General features: G+C 48.6%; 1 protein-coding gene across 1 annotated transcript in view; it reads right to left on the reverse strand.

Annotated features, from left to right (window-relative positions):
• TRPM6 (transient receptor potential cation channel subfamily M member 6) overlaps positions 1-19574 on the reverse strand; it is a 730325-nt gene that overhangs the window by 165486 nt on the left and 545265 nt on the right. The window contains exon 25 of the mRNA XM_078675782.1: positions 10861-10993. Within this exon, the coding sequence (XP_078531908.1) occupies positions 10861-10993 (133 nt within the window). The remainder of the gene's footprint in view (positions 1-10860; positions 10994-19574) is intronic.

Below are 19574 nucleotides of genomic sequence, written 5' to 3' on the forward strand. Positions count from 1 at the left end.
AATTCCTCCTCTGCATCTTTATGGCGTAACCCGTCCATTAAAATTGGCGGATCGCCCATCATATGGGACCACTGGTCTGATAAAGGTATTAATGTGGTTGCTGATCTACACGAAAATAATATGCCACTGCCATTCTCGACTCTGCAGGCTAGACACTCCCTGTTACCGATTGACTTTTATGCTTTCCTGAAGCTAAAGTCAGCCCTATCCACTAGAACATTCAAGCTAGTGACGCCTTGGCTAAAATCTATGCTACCCCACTTTCAATCCTCTGGACATTTTGTCTCAAAAATATATAAACTACTCGCGCCAACGGCCAACAAGTCGATGAGGCGCAATGAGATCAAATGGGAATCAGAACCAAACAACACTGGCATAAGTATAGACTGGGTCAGGATACATGCATCAGCACTCACACACAAGGTATCGCCGATACTATCACAGACCAAGTATATGATTATTAACAGGGCATTCTGGACCCCACAGCGGCTATTTAAGGTTGGCCTGCGGGATACGCCGAATTGCTGGAACTGCTCCTCTGGCATTGGTGACCTTCCACACATGTTGTTTGATTGCCCCATGCTTCACACCTTTTGGGCAAAAATCTTTGACTACATTGGGCACACGTTTGACATACACCCTGCAAGGGAATTCATCTACATTCTCCTAGGAGCCTTAGACCCATTATTAAAGGGGGACCATGACCGCCAGCTCCTGGATCTTTTGCTAACATTAGCATGCAAGGTGATCCTATGCAATTGGAAATCAACGGGTGAGGTCTCCTTCAATGCATGGAGGGAATGGCTGTCCTGCATTAGGGGCACTGACAATCCCGCTCTACACTCATCACCATGGCAGGTTACCAACAAAAAATTATGGTCTTCCTTGGATCAGGCCTCCTTCATCTTCGACCCACCCTGAAGTACTAACTGATGAGGTCTACACTCAGTCAACCTCAATTTATTTTTTGTATAGTTCTATGACTAGATATGAATTACCCCTATTCATTCTCTTCTAAATGTATCCTAAGCTCTGTGACAAGTTGATAGTATTATGTTTTTCACTTGTGAAGTTATTTATATTGTGGATAGGGCACTAAATGTGGCAATGCCGAAGACCGGTTTAGGTTGAAACGCGTTGCCTGGAACAGATTTTTTTGAAAGCAGTAAGCTGAGTGCAATCATCTTTGTGTTCCACTGATACGTGAGACGCCGCCTTCCCATTGTTTATGGGACGCGTACCCGCTGCATTGCACCAGCCCCTTCAGGTGGACTGAGAGTGTAAAAATGTAAGGCTTGGCAGAAAAAGGACACACTGATCATCTCTCTGGATGCTAGGAAATACTATCCCCAGGGTGGCTTTGAAGAAGCATAAAGAGTGTTGCAGACTATTCACCTACTGGGTGTTTGGGGAGCTGGAACCGGTACAGGGAGTGGCCCTCGATCGTACCACGACCAGACTAACCACTATGGAGGGAAAAGTGTGAGGGGAAGTCCATAGACTTTAGCTCATGAATGAAGGCCACATTGTATGTTTACCAATTACTTCTCACAAAAAAAATTGGGAGTTATAGGACGTCCCCCCAGCATAATGGATTAAAAATCAATAATGTGTTGTCAACTGTGATGTCAACAAAAGTGAAATTGGTGATGTTATACGTGATCTCAACAGTGACGTCATGAATAGAATGATATCACTGTAAAAAAAAAGTCCAAACGCATTGACTGTTACTTGAAAAAGAGAGGTCTACACATGCTGACAGTTCTTAGAGGCAACAAAATACGTGGTGAATTATGCTTGTGAATAAATAAGAGAGTAGATACGTTTCAACTTTCTTTGTACAAATAAGCCATATATTGGCAATGAAGACACATCAAACAATGTAATTGTGTGGTGCCTAAAGAACAGTTGCAAGAGCTTTTCCAGTTAATCATGTTGGTGTCTTTTGTGAATATGTTACTTTTTTAAAGAATGTGAACAACTTTTGAATATCATTAATAAAAATCTTGTTGCTGTCTGCATGATGTATAAGCCCTCGTAAAATGTAAATTGATACTTGTATAGCGCACTACTCACCCGCAAGGGTCTCAAGGCGCTTGTACGAATACCGCTGTGGAACCCATCCTGGCTTTCCCTGTGAGGTGTCCACTCCTGGGCACCCCCAAGGTGGAGGCCTGGCATCCTTAGCGTTGTGGGGTCCGTTGTGGAGATTAAGCAAGCTATTGCCCAGAGTTGCAGAGTGGGACTCCATGATTGGAATAGGCACCGAGGCGAGAATTATCAGGTCCGTGGAATTTTTTAGCCCAAGACCCGCCGAGGCAGGGAATTGAACCCTAGTCCCGGGCTAGACCTCTGCATCAGGGTCTGCCGCTCTAACCATTGCAAACACAACAGTGATGGACAGAATGTGGATCAATGTCACACATTCACCCCAGTCCAAAGATCTGGGCCCAAATCCATCGTTTTTCCACTCCACACCACCCTGGGTTAGACAATGGCGATATGCAAATCAGCGCTGACCCTGTGCCCCATGGGAACAGTCCAGTCCGAACTACAAAAGCCATGTCCTTCCCAGAATGGAATCAAGCATCCGAGGACCGGCCCGGTTTCGAGGTAACACCTCTCATCAGCCCGGCTAGCTTGACTCCAGTGGTGTGGAGTGCCTGGGACTCACGTCTGAGCATCCCCAGTACACTTAGAGCGGTAATTGCAAACACAACAGTGATGGACAGAATGTGGATCAATGTCACACATTCACCCCAGTCCAAAGATCTGGGCCCAAATCCATCGTTTTTCCACTCCACACCACCCTGGGTTAGACAATGGCGATATGCAAATCAGCGCTGACCCTGTGCCCCATGGGAACAGTCCAGTCCGAACTACAAAAGCCATGTCCTTCCCAGAACGGAATCTAGCATCCGAGGACCGGCCCGGTTTCGAGGTAACAACTCTCATCAGCCCGGCTAGCTCGACTCCAGTGGTGTGGAGTGCCTGGGACTCACGTCTGAGCATCCCCAGTACACTTAGAGCGGTAATTGCAAACACAACAGTGATGGACAGAATGTGGATCAATGTCACACATTCACCCCAGTCCAAAGATCTGGGCCCAAATCCATCGTTTTTCCACTCCACACCACCCTGGGTTAGACAATGGCGATATGCAAATCAGTGCTGACCCTGTGCCCCATGGGAACAGTCCAGTCCGAACTACAAAAGCCATGTCCTTCCCAGAACGGAATCAAGCATCCGAGGACCGGCCCGGTTTCGAGGTAACACCTCTCATCAGCCCGGCTAGCTTGACTCCAGTGGTGTGGAGTGCCTGGGACTCACGTCTGAGCATCCCCAGTACACTTAGAGCGGTATTTGCAAACACAACAGTGATGGACAGAATGTGGATCAATGTCACACATTCACCCCAGTCCAAAGATCTGGGCCCAAATCCATCGTTTTTCCACTCCACACCACCCTGGGTTAGACAATGGCGATATGCAAATCAGCGCTGACCCTGTGCCCCATGGGAACAGTCCAGTCCGAACTACAAAAGCCATGTCCTTCCCAGAACGGAATCAAGCATCCGAGGACCGGCCCGGTTTCGAGATAACACCTCTCATCAGCCCGGCTAGCTTGACTCCAGTGGTGTGGAGTGCCTGGGACTCACGTCTGAGCATCCCCAGTACACTTAGAGCGGTAATTGCAAACACAACAGTGATGGACAGAATGTGGATCAATGTCACACATTCACCCCAGTCCAAAGATCTGGGCCCAAATCCATCGTTTTTCCACTCCACACCACCCTGGGTTAGACAATGGCGATATGCAAATCAGCGCTGACCCTGTGCCCCATGGGAACAGTCCAGTCCGAACTACAAAAGCCATGTCCTTCCCAGAACGGAATCAAGCATCCGAGGACCGGCCCGGTTTCGAGGTAACACCTCTCATCAGCCCGGCTAGCTTGACTCCAGTGGTGTGGAGTGCCTGGGACTCACGTCTGAGCATCCCCAGTACACTTAGAGCGGTAATTGCAAACACAACAGTGATGGACAGAATGTGGATCAATGTCACACATTCACCCCAGTCCAAATATCTGGGCCCAAATCCATTGTTTTTCCACTCCACACCACCCTGGGTTAGACAATGGCGATATGCAAATCAGCGCTGACCCTGTGCCCCATGGGAACAGTCCAGTCCGAACTACAAAAGCCATGTCCTTCCCAGAACGGAATCAAGCATCCGAGGACCGGCCCGGTTTCGAGGTAACACCTCTCATCAGCCCGGCTAGCTTGACTCCAGTGGTGTGGAGTGCCTGGGACTCACGTCTGAGCATCCCCAGTACACTTAGAGCGGTAATTGCAAACACAACAGTGATGGACAGAATGTGGATCAATGTCACACATTCACCCCAGTCCAAAGACCTGGGCCCAAATCCATCGTTTCTCCACTCCACACCACCCTGGGTTAGACAATGGCGATATGCAAATCAGCGCTGACCCTGTGCCCCATGGGAACAGTCCAGTCCGAACTACAAAAGCCATGTCCTTCCCAGAACGGAATCAAGCATCCGAGGACCGGCCCGGTTTCGAGGTAACACCTCTCATCAGCCCGGCTAGCTTGACTCCAGTGGTGTGGGGTGCCTGGGACTCACGTCTGAGCATCCCCAGTACACTTAGAGCGGTAATTGCAAACACAACAGTGATGGACAGAATGTGGATCAATGTCATACATTCACCCCAGTCCAAAGATCTGGGCCCAAATCCATCGTTTTTCCACTCCACACCACCCTGGGTTAGACAATGGCGATATGCAAATCAGCGCTGACCCTGTGCCCCATGGGAACAGTCCAGTCCGAACTACAAAAGCCATGTCCTTCCCAGAACGGAATCAAGCATCCGAGGACCGGCCCGGTTTCGAGGTAACACCTCTCATCAGCCCGGCTAGCTTGACTCCAGTGGTGTGCCTGGGACTCACATCTGAGCATCCCCAGTACACTTAGAGCGGTAATTGCAAACACAACAGTGATGGACAGAATGTGGATCAATGTCACACATTCACCCCAGTCAAAAGATCTGGTCCCAAATCCATCGTTTTTCCACTCCACACCACCCTGGGTTAGACAATGGCGATATGCAAATCAGCGCTGACCCTGTGCCCCATGGGAACAGTCCAGTCCAAACTACAAAAGCCATGTCCTTCCCAGAACGGAATCAAGCATCCGAGGACCGGCCCGGTTTCGAGGTAACACCTCTCATCAGCCCGGCTAGCTTGACTCCAGTGGTGTGGAGTGCCTGGGACTCACGTCTGAGCATCCCCAGTACACTTAGAGCGGTAATTGCAAACACAACAGTGATGGACAGAATGTGGATCAATGTCACACATTCACCCCAGTCCAAACATCTGGGCCCAAATCCATCGTTTTTCCACTCCACACCACCCTGGGTTAGACAATGGCGATATGCAAATCAGCGCTGACCCTGTGCCCCATGGGAACAGTCCAGTCCGAACTACAAAAGCCATGTCCTTCCCAGAACGGAATCAAGCATCCGAGGACCGGACCGGTTTCGAGGTAACACCTCTCATCAGCCCGGCTAGCTTGACTCCAGTGGTGTGGAGTGGCTGGGACTCACGTCTGAGCATCCCCAGTACACTTAGAGCGGTAATGGCAAACACAACAGTGATGGACAGAATGTGGATCAATGTCACACATTCACCCCAGTCCAAAGATCTGGGCCCAAATCCATCGTTTTTCCACTCCACACCACCCTGGGTTAGACAATGGCGATATGCAAATCAGCGCTGACCCTGTGCCCCATGGGAACAGTCCAGTCCGAACTACAAAAGCCATGTCCTTCCCAGAACGGAATCAAGCATCCGAGGACCGGCCCGGTTTCGAGGTAACACCTCTCATCAGCCCGGCTAGCTTGACTCCAGTGGTGTGGAGTGCCTGGGACTCACGTCTGAGCATCCCCAGTACACTTAGAGCGGTAATTGCAAACACAACAGTGATGGACAGAATGTGGATCAATGTCACACTTCACCCCAGTCCAAAGATCTGGGCCCAAATCCATCGTTTTTCCACTCCACACCACCCTGGGTTAGACAATGGCGATATGCAAATCAGCACTGACCCTGTGCCCCATGGGAACAGTCCAGTCCGAACTACAAAACCCATGTCCTTCCCAGAACGGAATCAAGCATCCGAGGACCGGCCCGGTTTCGAGGTAACACCTCTCATCAGCCCGGCTAGCTTGACTCCAGTGGTGTGGAGTGCCTGGGACTCACGTCTGAGCATCCCCAGTACACTTAGAGCGGTAATTGCAAACACAACAGTGATGGACAGAATGTGGATCAATGTCACACATTCACCCCAGTCCAAATATCTGGGCCCAAATCCATTGTTTTTCCACTCCACACCACCCTGGGTTAGACAATGGCGATATGCAAATCAGCGCTGACCCTGTGCCCCATGGGAACAGTCCAGTCCGAACTACAAAAGCCATGTCCTTCCCAGAACGGAATCAAGCATCCGAGGACCGGCCCGGTTTCGAGGTAACACCTCTCATCAGCCCGGCTAGCTTGACTCCAGTGGTGTGGAGTGCCTGGGACTCACGTCTGAGCATCCCCAGTACACTTAGAGCGGTAATTGCAAACACAACAGTGATGGACAGAATGTGGATCAATGTCACACATTCACCCCAGTCCAAAGACCTGGGCCCAAATCCATCGTTTCTCCACTCCACACCACCCTGGGTTAGACAATGGCGATATGCAAATCAGCGCTGACCCTGTGCCCCATGGGAACAGTCCAGTCCGAACTACAAAAGCCATGTCCTTCCCAGAACGGAATCAAGCATCCGAGGACCGGCCCGGTTTCGAGGTAACACCTCTCATCAGCCCGGCTAGCTTGACTCCAGTGGTGTGGGGTGCCTGGGACTCACGTCTGAGCATCCCCAGTACACTTAGAGCGGTAATTGCAAACACAACAGTGATGGACAGAATGTGGATCAATGTCATACATTCACCCCAGTCCAAAGATCTGGGCCCAAATCCATCGTTTTTCCACTCCACACCACCCTGGGTTAGACAATGGCGATATGCAAATCAGCGCTGACCCTGTGCCCCATGGGAACAGTCCAGTCCGAACTACAAAAGCCATGTCCTTCCCAGAACGGAATCAAGCATCCGAGGACCGGCCCGGTTTCGAGGTAACACCTCTCATCAGCCCGGCTAGCTTGACTCCAGTGGTGTGCCTGGTACTCACGTCTGAGCATCCCCAGTACACTTAGAGCGGTAATTGCAAACGGACGGATGCTTGATTCCGTTCTGGGAAGGACATGGCTTTTGTAGTTCGGACTGGACTGTTCCCATGGGGCACAGGGTCAGCGCTGATTTGCATATCGCCATTGTCTAACCCAGGGTGGTGTGGAGTGGAAAAACGATGGATTTGGGCCCAGATCTTTGGACTAGGGTGAATGTGTGACATTGATCCACATTCTGTCCATCACTGTTGTGTTTGCAATTACCGCTCTAAGTGTACTGGGGATGCTCAGACGTGAGTCCCAGGCACTCCACACCACTGGAGTCAAGCTAGCCGGGCTGATGAGAGATGTTACCTCGAAACCGGGCCGGTCCTCGGATGCTTGATTCCGTTCTGGGAAGGACATGGCTTTTGTAGTTCGGACTGGACTGTTCCCATGGGGCACAGGGTCAGCGCTGATTTGCATATCGCCATTGTCTAACCCAGGGTGGTGTGGAGTGGAAAAACGATGGATTTGGGCCCAGATCTTTGGACTGGGGTGAATGTGTGGCATTGATCCACATTCTGTCCATCACTGTTGTGTTTGCAATTACCGCTCTAAGTGTACTGGGGATGCTCAGACGTGAGTCCCAGGCACTCCACACCACTGGAGTCAAGCTAGCCGGGCTGATGAGAGGTGTTACCTCGAAACCGGGCCGGTCCTCGGATGCTTGATTCCGTTCTGGGAAGGACATGGCTTTTGTAGTTCGGACTGGACTGTTCCCATGGGGCACAGGGTCAGCGCTGATTTGCATATCGCCATTGTCTAACCCAGGGTGGTGTGGAGTGGAAAAACGATGGATTTGGGCCCAGATCTTTGGACTGGGCTGAATGTGTGACATTGATCCACATTCTGTCCATCACTGTTGTGTTTGCAATTACCGCTCTAACCATTGAGCCACACTTCTCATGAAATGTGATACAAAGGTTACTGAATAAAGAGGTGTTAAAAAGTTGCAGTAAAACTGCATATCTACGAAAACAGGACATTGGGATGGTTCCTAACCTTTTAATGATGCTGTGAACTCTATCCCCAGAGGAAAATACTATCAGGGTATGCTAACTATGCATATCCCTAGTTTTCTCGAGTTATAGGGCTCATCCAATGCTCAAATATACTTGAGATGTCATCAGTGATTCCATGTGTGAGGACATCAACAGCAGATGGTGAAGGCATGAATTATGGCCTGCACAGCTTCCCGTAACTGATGGGTTTCAACAGCTTTAGGTGCAAATATAACATCCCTTTGACTGTACTTTTATAGGAGAAAACGCATGTAGTTCTTTATAAACACACGTTAACTAGCATCAACAAAGTTAAGCATAACTCCTATAACTAAGTCTTTTCATTTAATAAATATGCACATATGCATTTCCAATCATTAATTGAACAGACATTATAGTTAAGACCCCAAACCCAAAAAACACCGCATTTGACAGCTATTGAGATGGACAAACAAATGTCACAAATGTCCCTCCTTCGAATGCACTGATAAAATTCATGAGATCAAAAGTTCCAATGGCATAAAAAGCACAGTAAAATTAGAAAACAGAAACACCTGTAATGTCTTGATTTTAAAGGGAACAAATGAAAAGGTCTGCATTGCAGGAGCCCTGATTTCACCACAAAGCAACACAATGAATCCTACTCGCCAGAACAACAAACACAGATCTGGGGGGCAGAACTACCTTGGCCAAGGGAACAAATGCCACACATGATTGAGCCTTTCTGTCAATACTGCTGTTCCTAAATACTGCAGGGACAAATTCATGTAATAGCTTGTACTACAGCGTTCAAAGAATAGTTATGAGGAGGATATGTAATGCTAGCGCATTTACTTGAAACACCCTTGATTATCTAGGGGAATAGACAGCATCAAGAGAACATCAATGATGACGTCAGTGACGGCGTCTTCTATCACATGACCGTATAATTTATCAATGAACCTGACTCCATAAATGATTGCTCTCTTTCACATGTGTTGCTGAAAGTGGAAATATAGGCGTGTTTCACTTCCCTTGGTCGAGGCCGAGCCCTAGTAGCTGCTGTGGCAAGATAACTTAGCACAGGGCAGCCCCCAATGAATGCAGCAGGACTGGGAATATTGCTGCCAATTGACCAGTGCTTTAACGTTTAACGGAAATCTTCGAATAATTCATTTTAAATACATTCTCCAGGCCTTCTATACGCCACTGAAACTGTTTAACGATGGGCTAAGAGATACCAATATATGTAAGAGATGCAAAATGGCAGGAGCTGACTTTGGGCATCTCGCTTGGTCATGTCATGTTGTAGCGACGTACTGGGAAGATGTAAAATGCAAACTGTCCACTATGATTGATGCTGATTTATCATGCTCTCCGCAAATATGCTTGCTAGGTCTGGTGCCTTTTTTGAAAGGGGTAGTGCGGAAATTTGTTACAGTGGCCCTGCTTCTAGCCAAAAGACGGGTGGCCCTGACCTGGGAGGGAGCAGCAAAGCCTCAATCTGCTCACTGGATCATGGATTTGGTATATTGTCGTGACAATCTAACACTATATGCTGAAAATCTGTCCTCCTCCTCTCAACCTCGTGATATTTGGGAACCTCTATTGCAGTACCTGCGCACTGTGGTGCACGATGATCCCCCAGACAGATTAGTGCCTCTGTTCTCCCTCTATACTACTGGTGTGATACTTCTTTAAGATGTGCAATTTAAATTTCTGCCATTGCCACGGCTCTGTATTGTTCATGTGTGGGTTGTTTGATGCTTATTATCTACACTTTTTTTGATGCTGCATTTGTACTTTTCCGAATGTGTTAATGAAATCAATTAAAAAAAGGAAAAATGTTAGCAAAGGGCATGGTTGGAAGTCATGCCCAATATCCAGACGCCATTAGGCATAGAGAAGGCTGTGCCTAGCAGACTCATGGGAAGGGCCTGGTCCAAGCCACTGTTCAAGGGCATCTTCTACCCCTAGAGCACGTTAAGAAGGGTCCAAGGTAATAACCAGTATGCTCTCTGAGCAGGGGACTATGTACTTGGTTTGATTAGAGGTCACTCCCTACATCAGTGGCTCTGGGGTCAAGGGAGCAGCTGCAACACCGTCTGCATAGAGAGTTCAGTAGCGGCTCCCACAAGTAAGAGTGGTGAGGCGTTGGGGCACGCCGGGTTGGGGGGTGGTGGATGTCGACAGACAGAGGGATAAGTAATAACAAATAAATAAATAAAATCTCTCAATTTGCATTCACCGCGTCCTGGTGCTAAAAGTGTATCCTTTAGAACCTGTGATCCACTGCACTTGACTTGCACAATGCCAGTTTCTGATGACTAATGACTCACGCATCTTAATGTGTCACCTCAATAACAACGGATGGAGGCCTATTTGTAAACTGATAAACATGGTGACTGATATCTACTAGTTTTAAAGGGATCATTTTAGGAAAACAAAGAATTATATTGGCAGAACATTTGGTAAGTGAAATCCCTTGCCCTGTGTTGTTTGGGATTCATGAGATCCTTACACAGCTTCATTCATTTCGTATTTTTTCCACTTTAAAAAATTGTGCAATAAAAATACATTTATACCTCTCAGTTGTAATACGAATCCTTTCACTGTCACTGGAATTAAGGCTTTCATTCTTCTCGTGGAAGTATTTTTCCACACATTGCTCCTCAAAGTCATGAAGTTTCTTCAGCTCATCATCACTCAAGTACAGTTCTGAAAAAAGGAAACAGGTAGGCGATATCAGAATGCCTTATTCGCTTTAGCTCACAACGGTGTATTGCGTGGGGGCAGTTCTTTTTATTATTAAGCAAGCTTCAGCACCTGGGGTGAATCCTAAAACTCACACATTTCGATCCTTAAATGGCCCTTGCACTCTATTTTTCTCTTTCAGATTTAGACAGTGAGTACGAGAGATTTGAATACTAGGAACCCCCTTATCTCTACTGCTGACACATCCCAATGTAGATTATACCATTTTAGTTTGCTCTCAGTCTGAAATAGGTTTCCTATTATGTCTTAAGCAACAAAAGCAAAGCATAAGGTGTTCATAATAAATGAAAATCTCAGAGATTGGAAACATCTAGCCATAGACAGTTAAGAGTCCTCTTATTTGCCAGTGTCATTCTTGATCTCACTATATGACTTTTGAACTGTTCCCAAGGAAGAGAAGTGGCATTATTGTGCAGGGGGATATTCTGGGAGCCATTGAGCATTTAAGATATTACATTGTGCCTTCTGCTGCCCTCCGACACCTTCTTGAGGGCCTAGACACAAACGGGTTTGAGGTGCAACTGTTATGCATACCTCATTAACCAAGCTCTCTAGCTCTCGCCATCACCAACAATACAGAATGATATTTGCTGTCTCCTCCACACGTCATCGTCTTTCTTGTGGCTCCTCGTTCTCAGGCATAAAATGGCCCTTGATGTTATACCTCTCTCACACAACTGCCTGTCGATGTTTAGGAGGGCGGAGTGTTGTGCATCCCTAGCTGAAAGGTCTATTCATATGGCTAGGGCTTTCTGATGTGTCCCCAGAGAGCAGTGTTGTAGCTTATGATGAAACACAGCAAATGTAGGGGTAGAGTCACTAACACTGGCACACCTTTTAACAAACAGCAATATTATGAATCTTATGACTACACCATAGCACAACCTTTAAAACCACTCAGCTCCAGCTACACAATCCAATGTTAGATCACACAACACTTTTCTACATTTCACACCATGTAATCACAGCTAAAGATTTAAAAAAACACACATTACATTATGCCATACACCACAGGCAATTCCATTCCAAACTGTACTTTACACAATTCAATGTCACATCACAACATAATACACCACATTTCACTACTGCCTCTAAACAAAACCACATATACCACATCAGACTTTGAACGAAAGCACCAACTGTATAACACCACATCTCACCATAGAATCCCTTATTCTAAGCTATGCTATACATCTCATCGTTTCACACCATGCTACAGAATATCTCACACAACACGGTACAGTAGATAATCCAAACCCTCACTACACCAGACCACACGGTCTTAAATCACACTATAAAGCAGCATACTATACACCTAACCACTCCATATGATGTAACACCACAGCATCCTACACATATTTAACAAGTGTACCATAGAGCATCACAATAAAGTACAGCATACAGCACACAAAGGTGTGCTACCTTTACATCACAGGCAGTACATTAGGAATCACAATACATCTGGAATTTATACTTCGCGGGTATGTTTTGCAACTTTTACATTAAAGAACGGAGGATGGCAGCACATCTGCCATAGCTGCAAAGTGACCTAAGTCACCAGGAAATCCAGCCCATTCTGAGCTTGACCAATGGCTTCAGCAAAAGAATGACAACAATGAATTCAAATTCAAGCATCCTTAGCCTGCTTCAGCCCTGGAACTTGTTCCACTGGGATGTTTTGGGGCAGATTTACAAGAAGGTGCTGCAGCGTGGCACCGCAAGCCCTTTGGCTGAGCTACGCTGTGACACCTTCAGAGCACAGGAATGCGACATATTTACAATGATATGTCGCATTCCTGTGCTCTCCCCTACGCTGGCGCACAAACAGCTGCCATGCACCAGCGCAGGCACCCTTGAACTATGGTGCAAGGATGCCTGTGTCATGGGGAGATTGTTTTTGTGCAGGAAGGGGGGCATTCCTGCATAAAAACCATCACTGTAGGCATTTTGCAGCACACATAGAAGTTGCCAATCTTTATTTTAGTAATGATTGTTTATGTGGAAAAAGGCACACATTTCTGCACATAAACAACCATTCATGGCGATGTGATTTTTCTTTGTGTGTGTTGCGCTGTGCAAAAACAAGGAGAAATTAGACATTTCTCCTCATTTCTCCATGTTAAGACCAGGGTTTTTTTGGTCTTTATTTTGCCGCTGCCCCATATTTACGGCACCCTTGCCTCTATCCTCTGAGGCTCTTCGGTAAGCATCACCCTCCATACTCACTCGGACTGTTCTTAGCGCATTGCCACCTCACGCGAATGTTTCCCCTTCTTAACTCACCCTGCCGTGCCTGCCGCCGACCCTGTTTTCATTGCGGAAGTATGCTTATGTTCACGACGGACTCGACCACGAAGTCCGCCTTTTCTAGCACTCTCACATCTTGCGCTGTGGTCACCTCCACGTTCAGTTCCCTTGGTAAGTGTATGGAACTTCCCACACCCTTGCGTTGGAGAGCCCAAACTTAACTGCAGTAGCGCAATCTTCACCAGGCTGCTCCTTCTACTACCTACTAGATCACTTATTTTTCTTGCACTTAACCAGTGTCGCGCCATACACTGGCCACCACAAGTCACTTATCTTTTGTGTTCATAGTCTTTGTAATTAAATGGATACATTTCCTTTTTCCCCCCTTTAGGCATTTAGAGGCTAAATCAATTTTAAGGCTTTTCATTGTAATTGTCCTGATGATGGACCCTGTGACTTACTAGGGGTCCGAAACGCCGTCGACCTTTTAAGCACTAAAACAAAAACGTGATTACTATGTGTTTTAAGGTGCTCTGTTGTGATACTCTGTACAACTGCATTTATGTCAGAGAAACTCGCTTTGCCTTATAAAGCCCTTCTTTGCTTTCTATATCCACCCTGTGTACCCGTTCCGTAAGTGCTGGGCACAGGCTTGTGTTCCACACTGGCTGATCTGTGGAAGGTACTTTGTATGATTTAACTACATGAATTTTGAGTAAAAACTCCGAAAGACCACTGTCCGGCTGGACATGTCTCTCTAAATATAGATTGACTCTGTCTATATTTTATTTATCCCTATCTCTCTTGTATGCATGGGACCAATGTTGTTTGATAAAAAAAAAAATATATGTAAATTGGGGGCAGCGTCAAAATCAATGGGTGTGGTGGGGAACCCCCACTGCAACACCCATTGCCCGCCCCTTTCACGCTAAGTGTAGTGTGAAAGGGGGCCTTATTTACACGGCGGTGTTAAGCTACCTTAAGTGGCTTAACACCACCTTGTAAATAAGGCAATGGACTTACACCACCAGAACACCTTAAAAATTGACGGTCTGGTGGCGTTAAGTCCTTGTACATATGCCCTCTGGCACATGTGTGAGGACTTCCTGTCAATTTTTGTGTAGCTGTCAAAAAGCTGAGACAGATGGTAAAAAGCAGGTAGATAGAAACTGTGAAGCAACCCCGGGTACAGTTCTCCGGGTTCGCTCCTAATCTTAAAAGCACCTCCTCTCTAAATTGTTTCTTAGAATCCAGATCGCCAATGAGTATCACCTCCCCGGGCACTTAATTGAGAATGTCAACATAGGGGGTGAGCTTTCAAGATTCAGATAAGTCCAGATTTCTAACTAGACCCTTACACGCGAGCAGGGAGCATACAAAGAAGATAGCAGCCAAGATCTTGAAATACATGCCAGATCCTGAAGAGGTATAGCACATGAAGTCACTTCGTAGTACTCTTGTTTTCTTAATTGAAAGGAAAAATTTGATTCTAACAAATTTGCCTCCTTTACCTTTTTTTAAGGCGGGCACACTAGTTCCATGAATCATTTTTGCGACAGAAAGACACATGCCGGGGGCTGCCTTAATTACATTTTCGAGTCTAGACAATAGCAACCTGGGAGCTCCTGTAAGCAAATTACCGGCGGAAATATCTTCCCTCTGTAAATCGGCAAGATGTTCTAGTGATGTAATCAAAGAAGCGATTGGCTTATGTTAAGGCGAACAGCGTTTCTGGGATTTGGCCCTCGGATGCGTGTCTCTACGATGCTTGGAAATATGTCATTGGGTAAGTTTAAAATTAATTCAGTCATAAGAAGCATAATTCCGAAAGCCACTAGATGGCAGTACAGGATCATGAGTACAGTGAATAATATACAGTTACGAGCGCAGAAAGAAATTTCATAACCAGTGTGTGGCTCTTTTCTAGGGTTTAAATCGAACATATGCCACATTATGTCGCAGGGCGGGGCAACAAAAGAAATGGCAGGGACATCAGTTTGGCAACTGTGAGGAATGGGGCACAGTCGCCCATGCCCATTTTAATTGAGCTAGTCACCTATGTTGGTGATGAGAATTCCGACTGTGCGTGGGGACGTGCGTGCTGTGGGAGGGGATGACGCCGTAAAACCCTTTCGCTTACTCACTCGTACTTGTCCACGATAAGAATTGACAGAGTCACTGTTATAGTTCAAAATGTTTAATTTTAACTCGTGCTCTATAAAGCAGTATAAGAGCCACTATCAGCAGGAAAACGCACAAACATAAAGCAGTTAGCATTGCAGTAAGTCCATAGACTATGTAAAGGGAAGTCATCGTATACAGACAGTGGACAAAGGACTATAAGGCCTAACCACCCTCCCCTTCAAAAGAATATGTTTTATTATATAAAGGAAGATCTCTGGGCTTTGTCAGCAGACCCAGTACCTTAGTGCCTACATTGTAGTTTTTACATCATAGGAACAGCATAGCTCTTCTACCTGAAAAGGTCCCTCTCCAAGTGTGTGTTAAACCAACATGCAATCCCATAATATCAAAGCACGGGTTTATAGGAAATGCAGCTGTGTAGCATGTTTTGTCTAAATGCTAGGGACTGACCAGAACAGAATAACAAGGGGCATTGTTTGTCGACTTAGCGCAGTGTGTTCAGAATAAACTCCAGGAACAGGCAGAAAACGCAGAACGCGGACAGTTCTCCTGTGAAAGGCACAGAGTCTTGGAAAATAAAGTCATGTAGTAACGTGTGCAAAAGCAGCATCATGGCAGCAGAGTTCATGCTTGTAGTGTTGGGGCCCTAGGCCCACATGGTGGAGTAAATGATGACACAGGACACCAGTTAGGGGATCGTAGATCTGGCCACGAGCACGTGCGCTCAGGGTCTTTTATTAACAGCGTCACCTGACCCAGTGACGTCTGTGGTGGGTGGGTGTTTAGTGTAGGGTTACACATGAAACAACTAGACTGTGTCCTAGCAGGACACTACATTCCTCCCAAAATCTAATGAAAGGAAAAGCGAATGTCCAACCTGCAAGAAAACAGAATAATAACATTTGATAGCCCCAACAGATCTTCTTCAGGCGATCAGCCGGGAGAATGTTGGCAGTTCCAGGACTACAAAGTCAGTCAGATGAGCTTCACCTCGGCGGTGTACTTCAGATCATCCTTGTCTTGCTGTGTTGACGCTTATATACAGGGTTCATCACTTGGAGCATTGGGAGCAGAATGGGTGTGACCCTTGAGGGGTCTCGCAGGTGTTCCTAGTCCAGTGGATGACAACGCTTGTTGGTTGTAGGAGACGACTATGGCACGAGAGGTCTTTCCTTGGATTTGCTGATCTTGATGCCTTCACATCTCCGTCCGGCCAAGTAACTTCCGACTTGCCTTTCTTGCCAGACTCCTCTCTCACTGGAGCCTCGAAGACTGGCCTCTCCTGCTTGGACTCTTCTCTCACTAGAGACGCTGGGAGGACCCTCTTGCCGGACACGATGGGACCGGGTGGACCGTGCGGGCTTCGCATGAGCCGCGCAAAGGCGTCGCTGCAGAACTGCCAACGGACTCACCGCCAAGTCTCTCATGACGTCCTCGGGGGTGTTGATGTCATCCGCCAAGATGGTCTTGCCGTTAGGACATGGGTTCAGTGTCTTCACCAGACCTTTTCTCGGTGCCAGGTGTTTACCTGGGGCCTTCATGCTTCCTGTTGCCTGTCGTGGAGCTGCCGCTGCTGCACCTCTCCCATCCGGATTCCTTTCTCACAGGACATGCGGCCGAGGCCCTTGTCCCCTGGACTGCCACATGATCGTGTGGGCTGTGCGGGTCACTGCGGAACTTCGGACATGGCCACAGTCGAGTCTTGTGTAGTCCACAAGGGTTGATTGTCTAGTGCTCGGGTTTGCTCTGCTTCGGCAAGCTTCAGGTTCACGGGGCACCCATGCAGTTCTTCAGTGGTTGGTCTCCTCGAATGCAGGTTGTAGGGATTACTGGGATCCACACGGATGTTGCGATGTTCCTTGGCCAGCACCGATGTTCCTATGTGCTGACTGTTGCGATGCTCCTTGGACAGCACCGATGTTCCTGTGTGCTGTGGTTGTCTCTCCTCCTCTGTGGAGTGATGTTGTGTTACTCCATTCTTCCTCTTCGTTCACTTCCTCGACGCGGTCCGGTCTTCTTTCTTGCTTACTCGTGCTAACCAGGCTTCTCCATGTAGCGGGCCCTCTACATGTCGTCCCCTTGGTCTTGTCCATGTGGTAGGACACTGTCTTCACTTGGCTTGGTGACTAGACCTGTCGTCGTTTCTTCCTGTCCCTTCTTCTTTTTCTTTATGGCGTCGCGCCCTTCCTTTCCATGTTCCTTCTTGCGACGTGGTCTGGTCCTCTTGCTGTCATTGGCCTTCCCGACCAGTCTTCCCCAGGCAGCGTGCACTCCACCTGTTTCTTTCTGGTCTGGGCATAGCTCTCCGGCATGGTGTTCTTCTCTTGTCTGACTGGACCAGTTGTCGCGATCTTCTCTGTTGCTGCTTTTCTTTCCTTGGTGACCAGACTGGGTGGTCGGCTTTCATCTTGGGCATGAGTTGTCATGCTGTGTTATTTTCTTTGTGGTCGCTATTCACCGTCACGGTGTTTTGGCGTTGGCGCGCTTTGTCTGCGCGGAGGAGGGTTGCGTCACCGCTCCTGGTGCATGCCGCCATGCGTGCTGACGATGGCGTTCTGGTTGCTGTGAGACATCGCTGTCTCCGTTGGGGACTTTTGTGCTCTGTCCCGTGGCGTTGGCGTGTCGCTGTGCAGCGTCACTTTGGCGCTCTTGATTCCTGGCAAGTTCTGGTGCAGTGCTGCGCAGTCCTGTCGTGCGGGTGTGGAGTTCTTGGACTCCTGTCGCGTCCTTGCGCTTTGTGGTACGGTTCTGTGCTTCTGGCGCGTTCCTGCGCGGTCTCCCTTTTGTCCTCAGGAGGTTGCGTATTGACGTGGAGTCGTTTGAGCGTGGCAGTGTTGCTGCACACGGTGTGCTCAGTTTCTCATTGCGGGCTTGCCCTGGTGCTGTCTGGTGCGTGGAGTTCTTGGACGCCTGTTGCGAGTCGTTGGGTACTTGCTGCTTTGGCTGTTGTCAGGGACTTGCTGCTTTGGACCGTTGGCGGGAGTGGTTGATGCTGCGGTGAACACCTGTGGCCACAAGGCGTTGCTGCTCTCTCCGTCGTTTAATCTTGGCACTCATTTTCCCTGGACGTTCTTCCAGTGCTTGGCAGTCGTTTCCTCCAGACGTTCTGTCAGTGCTTGGATGCTTAGTGAGGCGTTCGTGCCTCTTTCCCACGTCGCGCTGGAAGTGGCATCTGCAGACTCCTTGCTGGTGTGTGTGGGTGTCTTCTGCGTGGTTGCGCACTTACTTGCTGCGTGGTAGTAGATTCTCCTTGGGGGCGTTACTCAGTCTGTTGCCCCTTGCTGCTGTTGACCCATCGTGGGTTTGTGCAATGCTTGTTTTCTTCCTTTCTTGAATGGCAGGTGCAATTTTCCTTTTGGCCACTGGGTGGCAGTGTTGCTTTTCTCGGTGTCTCGCAGCTTGCTGGGACCCGTGGAGAACTGCTTCTGTCCTGCCTCATGCTGCACTCGCCGTGCTGGAGTGGTGAGAGACCAGACTGGCACCCGAGGGCTGCTTCCTTACTCTTGGTGAGTGTCTTCCCCTCGCAGCAGTCAAAATGTTCACCGGCTTTGGGGGAGGGGGGGTAACTCTGTCCCTGTGGGGTGGGCAGTCTCTTGTTGATCTCCCCTCGCTGCAGGCCCCTTCAGGTCCCGGGCTGAGGAAGGGGGGAAAAGGGGGGCCGTTTGATGACCGCGGGCAGTCTCTTGTGGCTCTCCCCGCCGCCGCAGTTTACTTCCTTCCCCGAGGGCGGGGGAGGGTCGCGCTACTCCCGAGGCTGCCTGCCTTCCTTCGGGACACACTTGCTGTTCCTCCCTGGGGCGGGTGAGACGCACGGTAGTCTCTCCCGGCAAGCGCCCGGCAGCTCTTTCATACGCTGCGGGCGTTTCACTTCCAAGTCTCTTCCGACGCTTGTGGCAGGCCGCGGGTGGGCTCCGCTGGCGCTGCTGAGTCTTCCTTTGGGGGGCGCTACCGGCGGGCCGCGGGTGGGCTCCGCTGGCCCGGATCACGTTGCGAGGGGCGGTCGGGAGGCGGGTAGCTACTCCGCTCCCTCCCCCTTGTTGTTCTCCTCGATGCCGGGTCCGGTCGCTCCTTCTCACGCCGCCTCCATTCTCTGTGCCCCGCCGCTTCCACTCACACACGCGGCGGGGGCAGG

This window comes from Lissotriton helveticus, chromosome 2_1 (assembly GCF_964261635.1).
Source record: "Lissotriton helveticus chromosome 2_1, aLisHel1.1, whole genome shotgun sequence".
NCBI classification, from domain to species: domain Eukaryota; kingdom Metazoa; phylum Chordata; class Amphibia; order Caudata; family Salamandridae; genus Lissotriton; species Lissotriton helveticus.